The following is a 21,712-nucleotide window of genomic DNA, read 5'->3' as shown; positions in this document are numbered from 1 at the left end:
ATGTAACTTTAAGATGTTGAGGAAACATTTGAAATTTATTCCACTGCAGAATTGTTCATGAGATGAATATTATTTTGATTGTTCCAAATTGTTTTTGAATAATTTGGTGATCAAAGGTGTTCTTAGTTAAAAATCTATGATTTCCACTAATATTTTTTGATAAGTCTTGGTAAAGCAGTTTTGTAAATTGTCCTAGAATTTGAGAATATAAATGAATGTGGCTAATCATTAGTAGCGAATTCTCTTATAAATCAAATCAAATGGTTTCCAGTTTGTTGCTTTTACCAGTAGAAAGGAGCAATTGAGAGGAGTTATCAGCTGCCAGACCATTGAAAACAGCATTTGATGACTAATCACTGAGTGATTACTTAATTTAAAAGGTGCTCAAAGGATTGAGCATGTAGCTGTGTAAAGTCTTATTCCCGCTTGAGTTATGGGAATAAAGTTTTTCAGTGTTTACATTAAAAAAATATGTCACAAAGCCAACACTGAATCCAGGATAAATGAATGAATATGAAAGTCTAAAAGGGATAAAAGCCCCATTCATCTCATTAAGATATATTTATAATAAAATTTAATCTTTATAATTTATAATCATTCAATAAAATTTATAACCTGCTTATTTTGTTCAATTATGCAGACAATAATTGCAGTGGTAACTCAATCAATGAGTTTTTTTTTTTTAACACTTTAAGACTTATAATAAATAATGGGAAATGAGGTGAAATTTTGGATTTCAACGGCAAGTATGATATTGGTGATCACTAAAATACTTTAAAGTATAAATGTATTACATTAAGGTAGAATTCTGAGGGAAAATTAGAATGGGAATATGCACTTAATGATTAAAAGAGGATGCAAAATGAAAAAATAGGTTATGTAATTTTAGATGGATGATGATGGTACCAAGTTGTTTTGGTTTTTAAGTACCGTTGAATACATCTCAAACAATGATGTAATGGTTTTATTTATGTCCATATTTATTATCTTCTGGAAATTGTATCCTTTCCAACATTATGTTTTAAATTTATGACAAACAATTTTAGCTGTCAAATTAAACAAGCACAAGGGGTCGCTCAGTGTTTGGTGATTCTTGTAGGGACAAGTGAGAAACTGTCCTTTTGGAATAGAATGCACAGGTACTTCTGATTCTGTATCTTGGTGGCCATTGTTCCTGCCTCTTGCTAGAAGACTATTTAGCCTTTAAAAGATCCTAAATTCCAGGAAGGTCCCACGTTACTGCGTTTGGATAGTCACCTCCAGAAGAACTCTGAGATGAGACCACAACTGATGCCCCTGAAATCTGCTCCCGTGGGCCTAATGAAGATCAACACCTCTTCCATGAGTTCCATGAGCACACACTCTTTCCACAGTCTTGGAATATTTCAGCCTTGGGTAGTGTTTCTTTGGGCTACAACTTTTTATTTTATTATTTTATTTTTTCAGTTGTGAGCTGGAAGAAAAACTAGAGTAGTGTCTCTTGTGTTCTTTTCTCTTGATTTGTTAGTTGTGCAGAGAGACCAGCTAACTTTGTAACTTTCCTTCCCACACGGATTATTCTGTCTTTAACTCATGGAGTAAACATATCTGGGTCTGAGGAGCTTTCCTCACTTTTATATCCCTTTGTATTCTTTTTTTTTTTCTGACAAACTTTTCTAGTTTTGGAGACTTCCTTCATTGAGAGAAATGTAATCAGTTAAGTTCTGGGTCTTCCAATTCATTTTAATTCTATCAGATCTTACCACATTTATCTTCATAAATTCTTGCTTTTATCTACATAAGTTTATCTACATAAATTCTTTCCAGTTAGAACAATAGCTAATCCACATATGGATTCAGTTACTGTTTTGCCTCGTTCTTCTACCATACTTGCAATCTTCATGTATTTCTCCATCATATTACCTTAGGACAGAAAGCTACATTATGTCCCCGCATCCAAAAACTTTTATGAATGTATCATTTAACCTATTAAGCCTTCTCATGATATAAAATAAAATATATTTTTGAAACTTCTTGATTTCTTGGGCGAAAGAAAATAAGATCTTTGATATTTAGAAGCTGTTAATTTGGAGTATTTAGAGATGAAGATAGACTTGAATAGAAAATTCCTGTGAAGGATGAAGAGGAGGAAGCAGTTGAAACTTTAGAAAGCACATAGTAGATCTAACATCTCAGAAAAGGAGGAAGGAAGAGTGTCATAGGAAGGGAACCAGATAGTCCCATGTTAGGAGAAGCCCCTGCCTATAATCATATGTTCTCGGTCACAGCTGGAGCAATTCAGGAAAACTGTGGCCTCGGCGAGGTCTGGTGAAAGATCCAGAGGTAGCAGTGGCACTCCCAGTCAGGTCTGCCTCCTGGTGCAGAAGCTCTGGGGCTTAGGGCACAGTGTTAGATGTGAATGTGAGAAGCCAGAGTGGAGAACCACTCTTGTGAGAGTGAGAACTGCTGAGGAGGCCAGGAGGGGTCCTAGCCTTGAGGCATCCATCCATTAGACCAGGTGACATGGAGTGGCCTGCAGACATGAGATAGAGTCACTTATATCTAAACCAGGACACTGATGCACAGCAGTAAAGGTTAGCTCCACCCCAGAATACATATGTGGTTTGGTCAATTTTCTGTGTCTCAACTGTGAAGTGAAAATTGGACAAAAGACTTTCTACTCTGACATGTTGTGGTATTTCAGTGGAGCCTTTAATTTGTGTCTTTCCAAATTTATGCTCTGAAAAAGATGCTTGCAACTTTTTTTTTGTCAGAGAACTGATTAAATGAGGCATATCTGAGATGTAATTAGTGTATATATGTGTGTAGATATTAACATGAATTTATTCTCCAACATAAATGGCCTAATATTAGCAGCTGATTGCAAAAGACATTGGGCTTGAATTGTTTAATGTAATGCTAATTTGCTTCAAGTGCAAACACTAATCAGGAACATTAGGTAATTATCATTTAGGTACAGGACCCCAATATATGAAATGTGCATTTTCACTTGAGCACTGGTAGTACATGTGTAGCTGCTTATAGTAACAATGGGGAGAATTCTAAGAAATATGTTCATTATAGAAGGTTGTAGTGACAACTCACATTTATTAATTTTACCTTTTGTTGAATCTCTTATTAGAGGCATCTGTTCCATCTTAGGGAATGAATAATATATTTAATGTAACTTGATTAAATACATGCTTACTCTTAGGCTGCTATATGTAGAAGATCAGCATGTTATGTGTGTGAAGAATTCCCATGCATTTAAACAAAGAAGAAAAAAGAGCCGTTTACCCTGAGCCCCAAACTCCCTTAATTTTAATAATTTTATAGATGAGAAAGCCAAAGAATATGGAATCTGTCTTGACCATCCAAAAGCACTAAACAGCAGCTTCTAACAGTTTTGTTTCTACATGGCTAATAAGTACATGAACAATTGTAAGAAATGAGCACCAGTGTCTTAATAGATAGACTCTGTTATATCTGTCTTTTGACATTTGAGAAAACTAAGGCCAACAAAGGCCATGTTGCTTGCTCTAGGACATTGAGATAGAAATGGCAGAACCTGGGAGTTGAATCACGTATGTACGTTATTAACAAAGAATGCTAAAGGCAAACTGGGGCTAAGAACTCAGAATCCTATTTCTGTTTCTTTTTAAAACTTTTTACACATTTAGTAGATGTAAACAAATTATAGGTACAATTGGGGTACAATGTGGTGTTACTTGTTACATGTATACATTGCTCATTGTCTAATCAAGATGAATCTAATAATCTTTACAAGCATTTACCATTTGTGGTGGAAACATCTCTATTTTTTAAAATAGAGAAATACATAGTATAATAATGTTGTTTATGATCATCGTGCAAAGGAATCCTGAGTTTCTCATTTGCTTTTAAGTGTCATTTGCATCACACCAAGGTTGTTTAGTAACAAATCCATCATAGTATCTAAAAATAAACATGGAAAATGAAATGGTACCAATAGCTGTTTGGAGCACTCAGCTCAGGAGGTCTTAGCTGCCCTGGCTGAGGCTTTCCAAGGCTTTCCAGCTTGTGTCTCCATGCCTTCTAGGAGAGACTTGAGCAACTTGCATTCATTAGCAGGCAGAAATCATTTAAATCAATAAATCACATGCTTCAAAGCAAACGGCTGATTATGAAGTGGTTTCAAGATACGTGATCAGCTTGTTTTCCAGAAATCTGCCAAGCTCTTCTAGGAATAATCTTCATATCTCATTTGTTAATGAGTCTTCCATCTGCTTTTCTTCCTGGATCTCTCTTGGCCTTATGGTTGGACATTCCCAGGGCTTCTCATCACTAGATATAATGGGTCAGGATGACATTCCTCCTGAGTTACCTGCTCTTTGACAGGATTCTTGGTGTTGCTGTATCGGCCTGCCTATACACTTGATACACATGTCTCCCAGATACAAAGTTACTGTAGAGTGCTTCTCTTCCCCCTCATCCTAACTCACTTGGAGTCCTCTGTTGGCTAACAACCATACAAAATGAGCACATGCTTTCATCATAGAGCTGTGACTCGTTGGCTTGCTATATGATAGTTTATTTTACTGATAATTTCCATTCTCAGGAGGAATCAGTACCCCAGTGAAATAACTGCCAGGTCTACCAGTAATGAGGATCAATTTTAGGTTGTCCATGTCTCAGGGGTTTGAAATCATCCCTGAATTCTGAAATGGAGCTCAGATTTCACCCTGATTTTGTGTCTTCCCCAAGGCCAGAGCCTTGCAGCCCCACACTCCTCAATAGCAGGAGTGTAGTTCCCATGAGACTGTTGGGAGCATGGGTCCACTGATATTCCAACAATGAAAGTGAACAGAGAGCGGATGGGGTGAATAAAGTCTTACTTTCCCTTTTCTTCTTAGGCACTGGTGAGAAAAATTGATGCCTCAGACAATATCTATGCCATGGAGACCAGCACAGGGAACCTGTTCAGCCTGACCCAAGAGGGGGCTCCCTTGTGCCGCATCATAGCCAAGGTGAGCTTCATATCCATGTTCTTTCTTCTGTGATAACCATGGTATCCCTAGTACCCACAGGATGAAGTCTTGATACAAAGACTATCTGAAAATTGCTATTTTGATTTATGTGGCTCTGTGATATCCTGGACTATGTCATGCTTCCAACCCAGTTCAAAGGATAAGGGTTAACCCCTTCCATATCTCTTAGTCTGATCCCTGTAACAACTTGTGCACCAAGAAACAGGAGGGATGGGTCTACAAATATGACTTTTCCCGAGGGTGCTAGGCAGTACCTTCCGTTCTGGTGCTCCATGGAGGTGTTGGTAACCTCAACACCTGCCTATCAACCCTGGAAAAATAAAAGAAACTAGACATTTTATTATTTTGTCGCAAAGAACTTTGCCAGTGTTTAGCAGTCATTGAGACCAGGTAGGCTCCTAAATCCACCCAGGCTATGCCTGTCCTCAGCTTTACTGCGCCTCACTGAATGGGAGGCTGCGTACATTCCCAAATGCCAAGAAATGAAAGGGCTTTTCCAAGGAAAACAACAAAGGCAACAGGTGCAAACTAAACAACCGAAGGCTTGCTTCCAGAAATTCATCTAAAATTTTTATTTTGGAAATTATTTTTCACCTTATTTTAGAGACAAAGATCGACACAGATACACGGATAAATCTTGCATCACCTGGTTCACTTCTCAAATGTCCAAAGGAACTGGACCTGGACCACACCAAAGTCAGGAGCCTGCAACTCAATCTGGGTCTCCCCTGTGAGTGACAGGAGCCTGAATGTTTGAGTCATTATCTGTTGCCTCCCAGGGGTAGATGTTAGCAGAAAGCTGGGATTGAAAGTGGACCTGGACTGTGTGCCAGGCACTCTAATATGCAATGTGGCATCCCTGGTGATGGCCTCAGCTTTGCTCTGAATACCTACCCTAGTTCATCCAGACTGGTTGCAACCCTTTCTACCAACCTCTCCTCCAAGCTGACCCTGCAGAGGTCTGTCCTTTCACTGTGGTGGAGCAGAGAACTGCTTCAACCCCTCAGCATCAGGTTAATGATAAGTTTCAAGCAAGGTTACCTGAATGTCTTTTGGAATGATGACCTTTCAAAGTAAGTTGCAAATACTAGCTGGGTTAGGGCTCTGGACATGGCTATGAGACCTGGAAAGGGTGAGACTTGCTCTGAGTGGGAACATGCGATCTGAAAGCATTCTGTGAAAAGCAAAGGCCTTTGAGGTTCCTCGGGATAAAACTTTCCTGGATACAGGCTCTGAAGCTGGGGGCTCCTGTTCCAGGTCCTGGACATTCAAGGGCTCATCTCCAAGTGCTTCACCCTACATGCACGTCTGCTCTGTCTTCCCTTGTCTGCCATTGTGCTCCTCTGTCAGAGAAGCAGAGGTGACATACATGTAGGGTGAATCCATAGCTAGTGTTTGCTGCAGAGTTCATTTCCTCTGTGGATGAATGTTACCGAACATTTCCAGCGATTGGAAGTGAAAACAGGGAAGCAAGGCCTGGAGTTGAGGCCCAAGACCAGCCCTTATCCCACCTCTATTGTGAACCTGCCAAGGGAGATTGGTCAGGCTACTGGGACACTAGCTCCTGGTTTACAACATGAGGAGGCACAACTATGGTATTTAAGAGTCATTCCAACTCTTTGTTGGTACTTTTATGGGAATACTCAGATTGCAATTTTAGTTTTATCCTCTCTCATGTTATAAAATAAAGGTAAGGTGAACTCTTCTCCACATTTGGTCATTACATTTTGTGTTTCTCTTTTAATCTTACGTGTCCCACCCAGTGTCAGCTATTCAGTTCTCCTTGTGTATCCTAGTTCTCAAGTTGTTTGAAGATCTGGAGTGAATCTTTGAGCATTGCCAGTGCCTGACACAGGGATGTATGAGTCTGACTGAATATTAACAGCAAGAATAGTGAGAATTATGTGTATTGGTAACTTCCCCTGTGCTGAGCCTTGTTCTGACACTTTTTTGTCCACATATCCCTGTCTGAGCTGGGCATTAGCGATCCTATTTTATAGCTAAGGACTGCAGTATACAGCAGTTAAATGTCTTGAACAGCTGATACTTGAAATCACTTCTGGGATCAATGCTGTTTTCTGTATTCCAAGCCCAGTTGGCTAAAAAAGAGTCTTCCTCCTTCTGCACAAACTCCTGCAACAAAATATCCACCTCTTTCCATCAGTGTGTCATCTATCTCCACCCTTCATAAAGCACATGGTGATCAGCTCATCTGCTCAAGTGTGAGGCTGACAGGGGTGAGGGAGAAATGGGATCTGAGACTTCTCAAGGCTGGAAGTGGTCAACCTTGATGATGACAGAGGTGATGATAGCTGTAGTAGCAGTGATAATAATAAAATCAACATCCCTTTAGAATGTACTCACTAATTTGAAAGACTGAATTACAGAGGGAGAGAGGGATACACGCACACGAGAGAGAGAGAGATAGAGTGAGTGAGAGAGAGAGAGATCTTTTATCCTTTGGTTCACTCTCAAATAACTTCAAAGGTCAGGAATGGACCAGGCCAAAGCCAGGGCCTAGAACTTCATCTGGATCTGCCATGTGGGTGGCAGGGGCATAAGGACTTGGGCTGTCTTTTGCTGCTTTCCCAGATGCATTAGCAAGGGTACAGAGCAGAAGAGGAGCAGTTAGTACAACACTGTGCAACATTGCTGGCCCCCAAATTAACATTTCTATAGCACTGTGTCAATCAAGGATCTAAGTGCTTTATAGAACTTATTTGAACTTTTTGAGGGTCCTCTGTGGCAGACTCTTCCTAGATCCACCCTGCATAGGTGGAAGGGCTGAGGCAGTGAGGTCACACACTGAGTGGGATTTGAAACAACTGTTTTGCAGTCACAGCTATGCTCTTGGTTACTGTTCTGCACTGCCTCGCCTTCTCACCCTTTCCCTCTCCTTGCTTTTCTTCTCCTTCTACGACCATCATTATTTATTGAGTCTGCCTACATACAAGCCTGGTGCTAATGTTTCCATTAGTTACCTCAGAAGATCCTTGTTACAGTTCCTTGAGGTACGGGACCTAAGAGCTCCCTCTTGAGATTAGGAAACAGAGTCTCAGAAAGAACACAAATAGCTTGTCCAGGGTGATACCCATTCATACAGAGCTGGAATTTTAACGAGGTCTGCTGACTCTTGGGTCTCTGACCCTTGGGGTAGAGAGGACTGATTGCTGAAGGAGAGAGAATATGCAGTGGTGCTGCTTCTTTTCTCGGCAGCCTTGCAGAAGGAAAGGTTGGTTCTCCCAGCAGAATCACTAGGTTGGTGTGTAATGCTGATGGTGGTGCAGGAGCTGGGGTCCCTGGCATGCCCCATACATAATTCCCATGTTGGATACTCAGTAGATGTCCCAACCTTGTGACAGACGTGGGGCAGTCCTAGTAACCTCTGTCACCCACCTCTTTTGGGGTCCACTGTAGTCTTTGTATCATGCATCTATCTAAAACTGACGGCCTGTCTCAGGTTAGACCTCTGCATCTCTTGGGTTCCTCTGAAGACCATGGAATGAAGCTAAATCTCACTATCATGATGGTAGCAGACCTTCCTTGTACTGCGTTAAAACCACTCTTCCTACCCCACCCTCACTCCTCAGTTATTCCTGCCACCACCAGGACACACACCCACAAGCGGCCTCTTCCAACTTTGTGACAGCTCACCCCAAGCCTGTGTGAATAATTCATACTGTTTTACAGCTGGGCTCTGAGCCCAGAGCTTTCTATAAAATTAAATAGGCTCCAGCCAACAGTGTGATTCTGCTAGCTCAGGCAATTTCCAGCTGTACACAAGGATGACTGCTGTGCTTGCGTCCTGATTGGGGGATTCAGACTGGTCTGTGAGACCACTCCACCTTACTTCTTCCCTCTTACTTATCCCAACCCTTGGTAGATGTGCTGTGATGGTCTGATACACCGTTGTAGCCAGGAAGCTCTCCAGGGTCTGACCCTCACTGCAGTGGCTAGAACCAGGCACCATGGTCGTCCACATCTATCAACCCAATTGCTCCCCTCTTTACTCATGACCCCATTTTTAGCCAAAGCTAACAAGCAGCAAATCCAGGATTTGGATCACAGTAATCTGGTATGTCTTAGTCTAGGACCTAGCATTTCCTCTTTGATCTTGCAGAAGCTGAAAATGCTAAAGAGGACATTTTTCAAAGTCTTGGGAAAGGACCCGATGGGGATCTGGTGCACTCTGTGCAGGATAGTGTGCTGAGCTCAGTGTTTCCTGAGCCAAGGAGGCAGCCACGTTCGTCCTGGCTTTGTTCCCTATGGAACTACCAATCAGTAGCTATCAATATAATGTTTATATAATTTATGTGATTAAATATAAACATATGCATATATAAATAGATGTGCACATGAATTTTCATCTAAAGGGAGCTTATTTTAATGACTAGAGGAAGGACAGGGTGAGGGGAGCTTGGGAATCCTGTCTCTTTTCTTCTAACTCTAAAGACCAACTTGACTTGGCTCCCTTGAATCTCTGAGTAGGCTCTTCATATGGAATCCTGTCCTGAGGGAAGGTGGGAGGGCAGGGATAAAGGAACAAGGGATCAGAGGGGTAAGTGTTCTGCGCCAGACTTACTTCTGTTGGAGTGGGCCTGTCTTGCTCCTTCTGCCAACACTCCCCAAGTGGTTTTAGGGGCTCCTGCTCTGTGCTTCTGTAACTCTGCCATTCATTTCCCTTCTCAGCTTTGTACCTGCTTTTAAAATTGTCTTCCTATTCTGCCAGACCGTGAATGTAATGTGGATGGGGACTGAGGCAGTCTTACTCAGGGCCCAGCACAGTGTCCAGCATATAATATACATTAGTATTTTTTTGTTTTTGAATGTAGGGATGAAAACGTTACTTGCCTTCAGGTATACCCTCTCTCCTGTCAAATCAAGGAAGAAAGTAGGGATGAAAGAGGGTTAGCCAGTTGAACCATTGAACCAGCCCCTAATCCTTTTTTTCCTGGTGATTACAGGCTTGCTTCATAGGGGTATTGCTGAGGGGGGGTTGCCAGAGATGTGGGAGTGGTATTGAACGGTGTTGACTCTGGCCCTGGTCTCCCAGCGCAGAGGCATTTGAGAGATTGCTCCTCCATCTTGGACTAGCATTGTGATAAGTGACATTGTGGAACCAGCTGTTGGCTGTAGCGTATGTGTGAGTGTGTGAGTGTTGGTGTGTGTCTGTATTTGTCTGCATGCAGAAGCTATCTGCTGGGTGTGGGACTTCAGTCATTCTTGAGGGGAAGGTCAGACAATGAGGTCACAAGACATTTTCTTTCTCCTGGCAGGAAGGTGGCGTGGTAGCCCTGTTCAAGGTCTGCAGACAAGACAATCTCCGGTGCTTGTACCCCCAGGCACTCCGCACGCTGGCTTCCATCTGCTGTGTGGAAGAGGGTGTCCATCAGCTGGAGAAGGTAAGGTGAGCTGGCTGGGTGGGACCAGAAGTCCCTGAGCCAGGTGAGGAGAGGGAGGGCATGCCACCTAGTGGCACCCTTATTTTTCCCAGGCGCCCTCAGGTGTGGCTGCTGGAACCTGGGCTATGGTCAGTTAATGTAGAGGGAAAGGGGACAGAGACCAAAGAGCATGACCAGGAAAGGCAAAGCCCCAAAATGCACTCAGCCCCTCCCGGGTTGCATGAGCTGTGGACAGCCCAGTGGGTGGAACAGAGCAGGAGCAGGTGACCTGGATGGGGAGAGGTGTTGAGGCTCAGGCTGGTTGGTCCCTCACCAATAGTGGGATACCAGAGAAGGAAGGGATCCGCTTTTTCTGGGGATGGAGCAGTACATGGGGGAGGCAGGTACGGTTCGGTTGCATTTTATTGAGGGCCACAGGGCTTGGGTAGGGAAACTAAAGTCCAAATGCAAGTGCCTGCTGAGTCAGTGAGGCACAGAGTAGGATGGGTCAGCAAAGGGGTGTGGTGCTCTGTTGGGTCCAAGGCTCCTCAGCTCAAGCCCAGGCTGTGGCTGGGGCAGCTGGGTCTGATGTTTGAGAAGTTCCCAACCAAATTTCAAGGAAGGTAGTTGAGAACCCTTAGGGAATAGAAGCAGGTAAGCCTGCTGTGTCAGTTACTTATGGAATCCTGGGTAGGGACGGCTCTTATGGTTTGGTCTAAGTGGAATGGGATGAGAAAACTGTTCCCTTTCTTCTGTTTGGTCTCAGCTAGCCAGATAACTCCCACCCTATTCCAAGCTTCTAGGCTCCTAGAAAAAATGCTTATCTTACTTTCTACCCTGTCTCTTCTTAAATGTCCTGGGTCAAGTTCACAGGAGCATGGATTCATTAAGGCTTTCAAGTGAGGAGGGAGGGTGGATGGGAGTCTACTGGTTTTACTGTTGACAAGTCTGTGTTTAGGCATGGGGAATCAGTGTATCTAAAGCTATACATGAAGATAGTATCGGAGTTGGTGCTGGCCCTCTGGATAGAGTGCCCTCTAGCTGCAATGAACACTGGATTTATTAGTAAAAGATAGTGCTGCTGTCCTGGTCCTGTTACACAGTGGGTAAATGTACTCCAAGGAGGGATGTGATGTGTTCAAGGTCAAAGAGTTGCAAAATGCAATAGCCAGAATCAACTTAGGTCTCCTAAGAGTGAAACCCTTTACACTTCTTTCCTTTCCAGATTGTGTGAGCACACAGAAATGCAAATAAGTATGTTATCTTAGATGTCAGTCTAGGAGAGAGAGAAAGAAAAAGTGAGAGAGAAAGACCAACCAGAGCCCAAGGGAGTTCAATAATGGTCATGCAGTGAGCACTTTCAGTTTTATGAGCTGAATAATTTCTTCTCTTAAAACATCCCCCTTGGATAAAGGACAAATAGCTAAATGGGGTTTGTTTCTCACCTGTCCTGTCTGGTTGCGGGATGAATGGGAAGAGGAAGGAGTAGGTGCTTGGCATCACTGGACATGCAAAGGCAAGGAATGGCTTAATTTAGTGAGTTTTCAGAACATCAGGAAGCTTCAAATTCAGCAAAGGAAAATAGTAAGGATTCTTTCTGTTTAGAGCTGAAAAGCTGTGCAGCTTGGACAGGTGCAGGCAGTTTTTTCTTCCACTTTTTGGCTGCTGCTGTAACCCTGATTTCAGGAATGTGTCCCAGGCAGACAGGCTGACCCTGGCCTGAAATTCAGGCCCTGCTCAGCTGAACTAGAGTAGGAAGGGGTGCTCATCATGAGGGGCTACCTTGTGCCAGCTGCTGAGCCAATCCAGTAGGCACACCCATGGCTAATGCCCCAGAACCTGACCAGATGAGCACTCCGCATGCTAAAGATGAGGAAACGGAGACAGTTTCAGCAGCTTCCCTACAATCACTTAGCTGCTGTTGGCACTGACTGAAAACCCAGTGTAGCTTCCTGCCTTGCTGGTTTAATAGATCCTCTCAGAGCACAGAATGCATCCCCACTGCTTGAAGCCACAGTAGCTTATTGTCCTTGGCACAGAGGCTGGCGGTCTCGCTGTCAGCCCCTACCCCTGTGGGTCAGATGCTGGGTTCTGAGCGAGAGTGAGACCCCCGAGAAGGGCTGTTGGGTAGGCACAGATAGAGCTAGGCTGTCCTGCAGCTGAGGGTGTTGGCAGGAAGCCCACATGCATTCCTGTTTCTATTGGTACTTATCTTGAACTTCCCTGTGGCACAGCTGAGGAAATGGAGGCCCAAAGCCATAATAAGAGCTTCTTGCACAGACTCACACAGCATGTAGCTCAAGTCATTCAACAAATATTTACAGAGCATCTGCTGTTTGCCAGCTACTACTTAGGTGCTGGACACACAACAGGCCAAACCCATGGTCTCCTGGAGCTCCAGTCCTGGTCCAGCAGATCCTAGGGTGCTTGCTCTGGGTCACACTCCGCCTGCTGCCTGTGTAGTGTAATCTGTAGCTAAGAATGACCTCTTTTTAAGTGGTAGGAAAAGCCTTTGGAAAAACCACATTTTATATCACATGAAAAATTGTGGGAAATTTAAGTGATCTTTGGCCAAGTATTGTCTCTAGCAGCTCTTACCCGAGAATAGCACAGTTAGGTCATTGTGGCAGTCTCCACATCCCCAAACCCAGATGTATTGACCATGTGGCCATGGACAGAATGGATTTTCCCCTGTTCTAGCAGGTGACAAGGGTGCTTGGACAATAACGTACAGGACAATGCCTCACATCTGTCAGATCCGTACCATCATTCTGTCCTTGCCACAGCTACTTTCCCTGGGTACTGTCATCGTCGCTGTTGTTTGCAGAAGGAAGGGAGACTTCCAACTCACTCAACAGTACGTAGAACACAGCTGTGGAATGGCCCTGGCAGTAACTCTGCTGGGCCACAGCCAGGCCCGTGAACCATCCTGCAACCCCAGCACTCCAAATATGATGTAATACCAACACCTACACCTGCTGCGTCTGTATCGTGTTGCTTCCGAGAAGTTCTAGAGACACCCAGGAGACTCTTCATCTCCCTCATGCTCACCCCTCTCTGGTGTGCCCCTTACCTGCTGCTCTCTCTGATCTGAGCTGCTTCAGTGCTGACCTCCAAGGCTCCAGGGAGACCAGCAGCTGCCAGTATCTGGGATGGGAGATGTAGAGGCCCAGGCATCTGCTGATCTGTGGAAACCACAGAATGATAGGCAGGTGAAGGCAGGCAGGAAGAACCATGTCCTGGAGCACTTGTCCGCCACCAACTCACCACAGCTCATAGTTCCTGGCCTAATTAGATATTGTCAGAGTCCCAGCCGTCTTTTCCTGATTTACTGGCTTAGCATCATTCCTGAGGTTTGTTCGATCAAAGGCGGTGAGAAACGTGCTGGATTTGGTGAACTGCAGCGGTATCCTGCAAGTTCCTTCCCTATCCATTGTATCCTGTGCAGCCTCTAGCAGAGCCATGAGTATAGCCCAGTCCTCAGTCATCTGACCCATCCAGAGTCCAGCTGTGTGATGCTCAGGTCTCAGTGGGATCGAGAGCTTGTGTGGTCAGGCATGTAACCACGATCTCATCCATGCCTCAGGTGAAGTCCTTTCTCTGCCTCTCTGTCCCTCCTGTCTGCCAGGCAACCAGCCAGTCAGTCACTTCTGATCTCACTCACTTGGTGCTTCTCAATATTGTGCTTCAGCTGATTCGCTCTAAGGAATTATTCATTGTTTCATCGTGGTGCAAAGCAGTGCAGGGGAGAGACTGGGAGATTACAGAGCTGGGAAATTCTGGGTATGAACCCAGTTTCTCATCAACTTGGCTGTGTTATCCTGGGGAACTTGCTTAGCTCATCAGACTTAGAATTTCTTATTCAGTAAAATGGGCATAGTAGAATGTACCTCCTGTAGTCACAGGAGACAATGAATGTGTGGTATTGTGGTGCTTGCGCATAGGAGGTGCTGAAGAAATGATAGCTGTTAGGGTTGTGACAAGAGTTGGAGAATGAAGGAACTTGGAAAGGCTGTAGCTTGGTGAGGAAGGGAGGGCTGGCATTGCTGAGTGGAGGAGCCAGCATAACCAAATGCAACGAAATGCATAGCATGGAGAAGCAGGAGTGTTCATGGTCTCCTCACTTCCCAGGTGAGGACACGGGATTTTGAACTGCATTCCCTCAGCTCATGAAAGGAGGGCTTGGATTCCACCCCAAGTCTGGCTGCTTCCAAGCCCCTGCTCTTTACTGTCTGCTACCCCGTGAGCACAGAGGAAATAGCTCCCTGGGAGCCAGGCTTCGGCCTGTGCCATGGGTAGACATAGGGACCTATAAGGCAGGACTGGAGTGGGCAAGATCCAAAGGGCCCTGCAAAGTTGTCTTTCTTTTCAGCCTGGTTCCATGGTAACCTGGTTCATCTCATCCACAGCATTCTCTCTAGAAGGGCCAGCCAGTCCTATCCTCCCTGTGTCTGCAACAGGCCTACACCTCTCATTCTGCAGCTCCAGTTCCTAGGGAGAGACCCAACAGGCCTGGTCTCCACCTCCCAAGGTGGCAGGTGGAGAGCTTTAACAGCACAGGAAGGGGTAGGAGGGGAGGTGGAGCTTGGCATGGGGGAAGCTCCCAGCTGGGCCAGGGAGGGCAGCCTTGGCAGAGATACAGCTGGAGGGTCAGCCTGTGGGAGCCGCAGGTCTTTAAGGAACTTTACATTCAGTCACCTGCGAGAGCCCCCAAAGAGAAAGGCAGTGTTCTGTGACCCACACTTGGGAGAAGTCTAGAGGAGAAAACCAGGGGATGAGGAGTGAGTGAGGGCCCCAGGGTTTCACAGTCCCATGGGAACCAAGGGATCCATGTATTCCAAGGTGGTCTGGGTGGGGATGCCATCCTGGAGGTCTAGAGCTGGCATCATAAGGGGCAGGGTGCAGAGTTTGGGAGAGGCCAAATGTACCTGGGAGGGCAAGTCATTTTTCATGGTACCCTGTGCATCTCCTCCGCTGAGCTGCCCTGGGGATGCTCTACCATCCTGTGCTGGGGTTTGCAGCCTGGAACCTGCATGCAGGAAGCACTGGCTGTGTCTGCCTTTCTTTCCTCCTTCCAAGCCAATGTGTCTGCCTCCTCTGGGGAGTCTGCAGGGACCCTGCACTGTCCCCAGGGAGCCTGAGTATGGGGAGTTTGCCATGACCACAGGAGGATTCTTGGTGTCCTGAGTGGCTAAAGGGATGGTCAGGGCCCTGCTGGCTCAGCACGGGGGAGCCCACCAGGGTGGGGCGGGTGGGGACCCTCAGAGCCGAGGGAATGAGGGTGAGATTACTCAGAGTCTGATGCCTGGACAGTGTCCGTACACTCTGGTCACTGCCTCTTCCAGCCTTAACAGCAGAGACAACCTCCCTTTCAGAAGACCTGCCTTTTATTTTCACCTCCTCCTCTGTGTTTCCTTTGTTTCAAACAAGGAGTTAGTTTTTCCCTGTGCTGGAGCCAAGGGGATAGTTTAATGAAAATCGATAAAGAAATTAAAGATGAGCAGGGGAAAAGGGGGAGGGCTCAACTTCAAGTCCAAGAAGATGGGAAAATTACTGCCCATCACCTCACAGCACCTGCCTTCTTCTTTCCCCCACCCCCTCTGTCCCAGGGGCAGCTTCCCGGTGGCATTCATCTGCCCTGCCACCTGAGGGGCTGGCTGGGTGGGAAACAAGACAACGGCCCTGCTGATGAAACCCCGGAGAGCCTGGCAGGAGGGTCAGGGCTGCAAGGGGTGGGGGTAGAGGAGGCTCCTTGGCTCCATTTGCTTTTTTTTTGGGATCTCTGTCTCAACTGCCTGCACCCTGTGTTGCAGATTGTTAGAAACAATTATTTGTGTTAAAGCTGTTTGTAACTCCAGTATGCCATATGGGCACCAGTTTAAGTCCTGGCTGCTCCATTTCCAATCCTGCTCCCTGATAATGGCCTAGGAAGTGTTTGAACCCCTGCCACCTGCATGGGAGAACCCCAAAGAAGTTCCTGGCCTTGGCCTGGTCCAGGCCCAGCCTTCGTGGCCACCTTGGGAGTGAACCAGAAAATGGAAAACACTGTCTCTGTAACTCTGCTAGGAAAGAAGGGAGGGAGGAAGGAAGAAGACTTTGCTGAATTTGGTGAACAGCTAGCTCCTAGAGAGAGGGAGCGATCACATGCTCAGAATGGAGGTTCCACCTGCTCCCCATCTCTCCTTGGGGCTCACCCCATCTAAGCTCTTCACCTTCCTTTATCCCTCATAATCCCAGGGACTGGCCTTTAGCTGCCTTGTAAATGGGCTGAGGTGTCCCAGGCCAGATGTCTCTGCTGTGACTGTGGTTGAGAGGTAGAAAGGAGTAGGGACTGTCATTGGCACTTCCTCAACCTTGTATGGGGCCATGGGTGTGGGAGTGGCCCTTCTAGAGGGCCTGTGCCTTGTTTGTGTCACCATAGTCAAGTCTACACCAGGAGAGGGGTGAAGATGTAAAGAGAAAGGACCAAAATCAGGCATACAGTCTGGCTTTCTTGCCCTACATAAGGGTCCAGGCTGAGATTAGCTGCCCTCACTGCCCAGACTCAAGGATCGCCCAGTGAGCTGGAGGGCTGCAGGAGCCCTCTGGACATCAAAGAACTTTGGTGGGGATTCAGGAGCAAGGCTTTCCTTGGGGCTCCGCGGGACCCCATGTGCTGTGAAACAGCGGCCTCTGGTGGACAAGATCGGCAACTGCAGCCCCTCCAGGCTGCCTGGGGCTGCTTTCTAGAGTAGCTCTGGCAATGGGCTGCAGGACCAGGGAGCGGGGAACAGAGCATCCTGGGTTAAAGAGAGGATATGGATAAATCTTGGAATTGAAAGTGTCTCTGACTTATAGCGTTCCCTGAAAGTCAGTCTCGTGTCTTCTTGATATGAAAACCCTCCTAGGTCCTGCAGTTCCAACTGGCAAAATCCAAGCCCTCTGCCAGGCCCTGAAGGTGCACCTGAGAAAGCTGCCTCCAGTGTGTGCACCTTGGAGACAGGCCTGGCTTCCATACACAGCTTCAGCAGGTGTGGGGCCCCGCACCTTTACCCATGTCATCACGGGCAAAAGTGGAGTGGTAGCTTGCAGATCCAAAACTTGAAATGGGTCAGGGCTCCACTGCTGTGGGCTGTTTTGCCTTCCTGCAGATTCACATATGGAAGGGCCTGGGGGCTGCCTTGCTCTGGCACGTCTATGCCAGCATGTCCCAGCCAGGTGTTGGCGTCTGACTCAGATGCCTGTTCTCTGGGCCCTCCCTCTCCTGCCCCCCATGCTCTCGTCCCTGCCTGAAGGTTACGCTCTCTGCGGTGGCACACCTGGAGTGGGTGGCACACCTGGAGTGGGTGGCACACCTGGAGTGGATCTACACTGGCCTCCGCACTCTGCCTGAGCTCCTCAGCCCTGAGACACTCACTCATCAGCCCTGTGAGCCCAACAGAGTGGGTTTACACACACAACACTGACAAAATACATGGGGAGGAGGTCTGGTTTGTTCTCCGTTGAATGTGGCGAGGGTGGGGCTTGGAGAGAAACAGTGACCCTACACCCACCGTATCCCTCTCTGCTTGGGACAGGACCAGAAGGCAGGATTTGACTTCAGATGGTCTGCCGATGCTGCCTTAATCAGTGCCAGGCCACAGTGTGGAGTGGGAACAGGGGAAATGAAGTGCTGAGAGTGGCTCAGCAAGGACCCAGGGGCTGCACGTCATGCTCTGTGGCTTGTCCTGAGGCCCCTCTGTACCACTCAGCTCTGATCATTTGCACCAGTTTCTCTGCACGCTTTCTAACTCCTGTGGTCTAGAATCCAACATCTTAGGTTCCTTGGCCATGGTGAGCCCTGTGAGGAAGTTTCCTAATCCCCCTGATCTCAAGTCTCTCATTCGGCAGAGATGTCTATCCTACTGGTATCCAGTGACTTGGAAAGTCATTTTGTAAAATGTGATGTGAAGAATAAGAGTGGGCAGATGCAGAGCTGTGTGCCTGGGCATTCTGGTGCCAGCTCTTGGGAGCTGGGGTTTGCATCTCCCAAGAATTCATAGGTGGAGGCTGGCTTTTCAGGAGTTTGTGTGTGAGGGAGTTTGGCAGGGTGGAATGTTAGCTTGAGTGGACTGCAATTAAGGTGGTGGAAACAGAAAGCAGCGGAGAGTAAAGATGATACTGGCCCCAGAGAGAAAGGAAGCTGATCCTGCAAGGAAGTGGAGGTCCATTGGGGTGCTGGGCAGGTGAGGGGAACCTGCCGACCATCCTGGGGCTTTCCCAGGGACAGGGGCAGAAAGCGATGGGGAGACTGAGAGGATTAAGGTGGTGCAGGTTTGGGAGAAGTTGATGAGGGCAGACTCACTTCCTGGGTATTGTCTGGTTCTGACAGCACAGTGTGTGTGGCAGGTCTACCCTCAAAGGACAGAACCGAAGTAGCATTCTGCACTCCTGACACCAAGTATTGAGTCTTTGGATATCCACAGAGACAAAGAGAAATGAGGAGGGAATGAGAGAGAGGCAGGGAGCTACAAAAGGACAAGAAAGCAGGAGAGAAGGCAACACATGCACACACACACACACACACACACACACACACACGCACGCACGCAGGGGAGAAGGGATGACAGCCACACAGCCACACAGCCACACACCCACACACCCCTGACGATGAACACAGTTTTTGCAAAATTTCAATCTCTTGCTGGCTGCTTCAAACACACAAATCAAGCTGCTAGTAGCTTTTTGATGTGGAGTCCTTGGCTTGTGATCTACTTAAATGTGCAGTCATCTTTCATTGTGGTTCTATTTTTTCTTCTTTTAATGAGCAGTGGTTTTAAGCACTTTCCTTTTTGATCATTTGTGTGTCTTCTTTTGTAAAATTCAGTTTGAGACTTTTGCCCACTTGGAAACATGATTGATTCTTTTTTCTTATGATTTATAAACTTGAAACAAAATTTAAAATTATATTGACATATACAGTAAGTAATATGTATTATCATCCCATGGTTTGCTTTTTCAATCTTACCATAAACAAATGTCTCTAGACAAGCAAAGATTCTTGATTTTGTTGAATTCAATTTTTTAATCTTTTATAGTTAGCACTGATTTGTTTCCATTTAGAGAATCTGTATTTTCTCCAAAATCGCAAAGATAATTCTATTTTATCCTTAGAGTTGTTACTGTTAGCCGTTTATATTTTGGCTTATGAGTCATTTCAAATTAACCTTTTAGTGGTATTCTGGGGTCAAGTTTTTCCATAAGGAGACCCAATTAAGCCAGCAGCAGTGACTGGACAGGCCTGCCAGCCTCTCATTGCTAGTTCAGGTGACACCTGTTTTGTAAGGAACATGAGGGCAGGTTGTTCTGCTTGTGGACTTCTTTTTCTCTTCCATTAGTCTTTTGTCCACTCTGTGATAATGTTACTGGATATGTCTAGTTCTACACATTTTGCAATTTGGTAATGTTAAATCCTATCACTTAGTTCCAATTTAAGATTCTTTTTTTTGGTAATTTTTAGGTGCTTTCTCTTTTATGCTCAACTTGGCAACATTCACAAGGCTATGTCTTGAGTTTATGATTTTCTTTACATTTATAGATTGTTTCTGGTTAGTTGATGTCTTAATAATACATAGTGGCCAGGTCAGCGAACATAGGCTATCCTCCTTCTTGCCTCATTGTGAGTTTTTAGTGTCGACATCTTGCAGATCTTTTGTTTCATAGAATTTTTTTCCTGGATATATTTATGGTACTGCATGTGGTTTCAATAAATGCTATTTTTAAAAATTGTTGCTGCTTTTATATAGAAAATGCAATTTTGACATTGCATCCAGTAATTTTGCTTATTAATTTTAGTAGTATGTAGACACTTGGGTTTTCTGTGTATGTGATCGTGTCATCTGTAAATAATGCTACTCTGGCCTCTTCTTTGTCATTATACACCTCACTGTTTCTTTTTCATGCATGACTGGCTTGCCCGATACGGTGTTAAGTGAGAGTGGTGATTATGAATATCCATCTTGATACTTATTTCAGGATTAATTTTGTCAATACTTCATTGATGATTTTGTGGTTAAGCCTGACCATGATCATTGCAAAGGTTTGGCAGCAAAGGCTCAGAGAATGGGAGTAACTTGTGTGTTTCAGCAGCTTAGCAAGCAGCTTAGGCTCCCCTCACTCCAGAACTCTGCAATGTTCTGCTACTATGGATGTGACTCTGCAACCACAATGCTCAATTCTAGTACTATGGGTGCCTCTTCAACCACAATACTCAATCCAGGATTTGCCTTAAACTTATTTAAGGTTTTTTTTTTTTAAATTATTATTTAAATGCCAACAGTCCACCATAACAAACTCAAATTCTTGGTTGGAAAGCCCAGATATTAATATTTTCACAGATGAGTCTAATCATCTGAGAAGTAGACTGAGAACCACTGATCTTACGTTTAATCTGGTGCCAACTGGAACTTTGGTAATATTTTTGTGGTAGCACATTCTAAAGGCAGGCCCACCCCCAGGTACTTCCAGAACATCTGTTTTAGAGAAAATCATGTTTGACAGGGAAATTTTATCTGTGCTCTTAAGTGATTCAATCATGGCTTCTCTTTCTATTTCTCCTTCTCTCTCTCCTTCACCATAGCCTTCACACGCCAGCTGATTGCCCGTAGAATAATCCCTTTGATCCGACATTTCCCTGTTACATATTAACATTTGTCTTTGTCCACTTTTTGGCATTTAGTGTTTAACTCGAGTCTGCTTTGAAATAACAAAAGAGTGTGCCTGGGATATATTAGCTTACAGGAAAGTAGTATTATCCTTTTGAATCCTCTTTTAGCCTCTATAGCTTTCTCTGGATCCGTTAGTTCTATTAGTGTGCCATGAAATAAATACATGACTTTAGAGAGACAGCCCGAGCCTCTCCACTGCCATATTCCGAGTTTGCTTCTGACCTCTGGGTCTGTTTGTTCCACCAAGTGCTTTTCCCTGTCACTTGGTCCCTCGCTTGTCCTTACTTCCTTGAACATGCCCTCTGTTCTCTGAGTAGGATTGAATTTTTCCTTCTGACTAGCCTGTGCAACCAGACCCTTTATCCTGAACCCACCAGCAGCATTCTAAGTACCTTGGGCTTCCTATTTGTCTAGTGTTTTTCTGCAGGTTTTAGATGTCCAAGTAGAGAGGGGAGTGCCAGCTACTTCCTGCAGCTGAGTGTTGACTGCATTCATATGGGGAACTCCTCTGCCTTTTGCTAAAGATAAAATATACAGAAAAACACATGAACAGTCCCTGTCCGAAGTCCCCTAAATAAGAAGTAGCAGAGTAGCAGTGTAGATGATGGGTTTTGTCTATAAGCCTGTTTACCTTTGATAT

At 45.4% G+C, this 21,712-nt stretch overlaps 1 protein-coding gene across 3 annotated transcripts in view; it reads left to right on the top strand.

Annotated features, from left to right (window-relative positions):
• INSC (INSC spindle orientation adaptor protein) overlaps positions 1 to 21,712 on the top strand; it is a 110,387-nt gene that overhangs the window by 62,570 nt on the left and 26,105 nt on the right. For 2 of the 3 annotated variants that reach the window (XM_040988936.1, XM_040988937.1), the window contains 2 exons: positions 4,872 to 4,985; positions 10,283 to 10,408. In XM_040988936.1, the coding sequence (XP_040844870.1) occupies positions 4,872 to 4,985; positions 10,283 to 10,408 (240 nt within the window). The remainder of the gene's footprint in view (positions 1 to 4,871; positions 4,986 to 10,282; positions 10,409 to 21,712) is intronic. The other variant, XM_040988938.1, reaches the window with a different exon arrangement.

The sequence above is a fragment of the Ochotona curzoniae genome, unplaced genomic scaffold, assembly GCF_017591425.1.
Source record: "Ochotona curzoniae isolate NIBS_2020 unplaced genomic scaffold, NIBS_Ocur_1.0 contig_517, whole genome shotgun sequence".
NCBI lineage: Eukaryota > Metazoa > Chordata > Mammalia > Lagomorpha > Ochotonidae > Ochotona > Ochotona curzoniae.
This window is presented reverse-complemented; position numbering and strand designations above follow the sequence as displayed.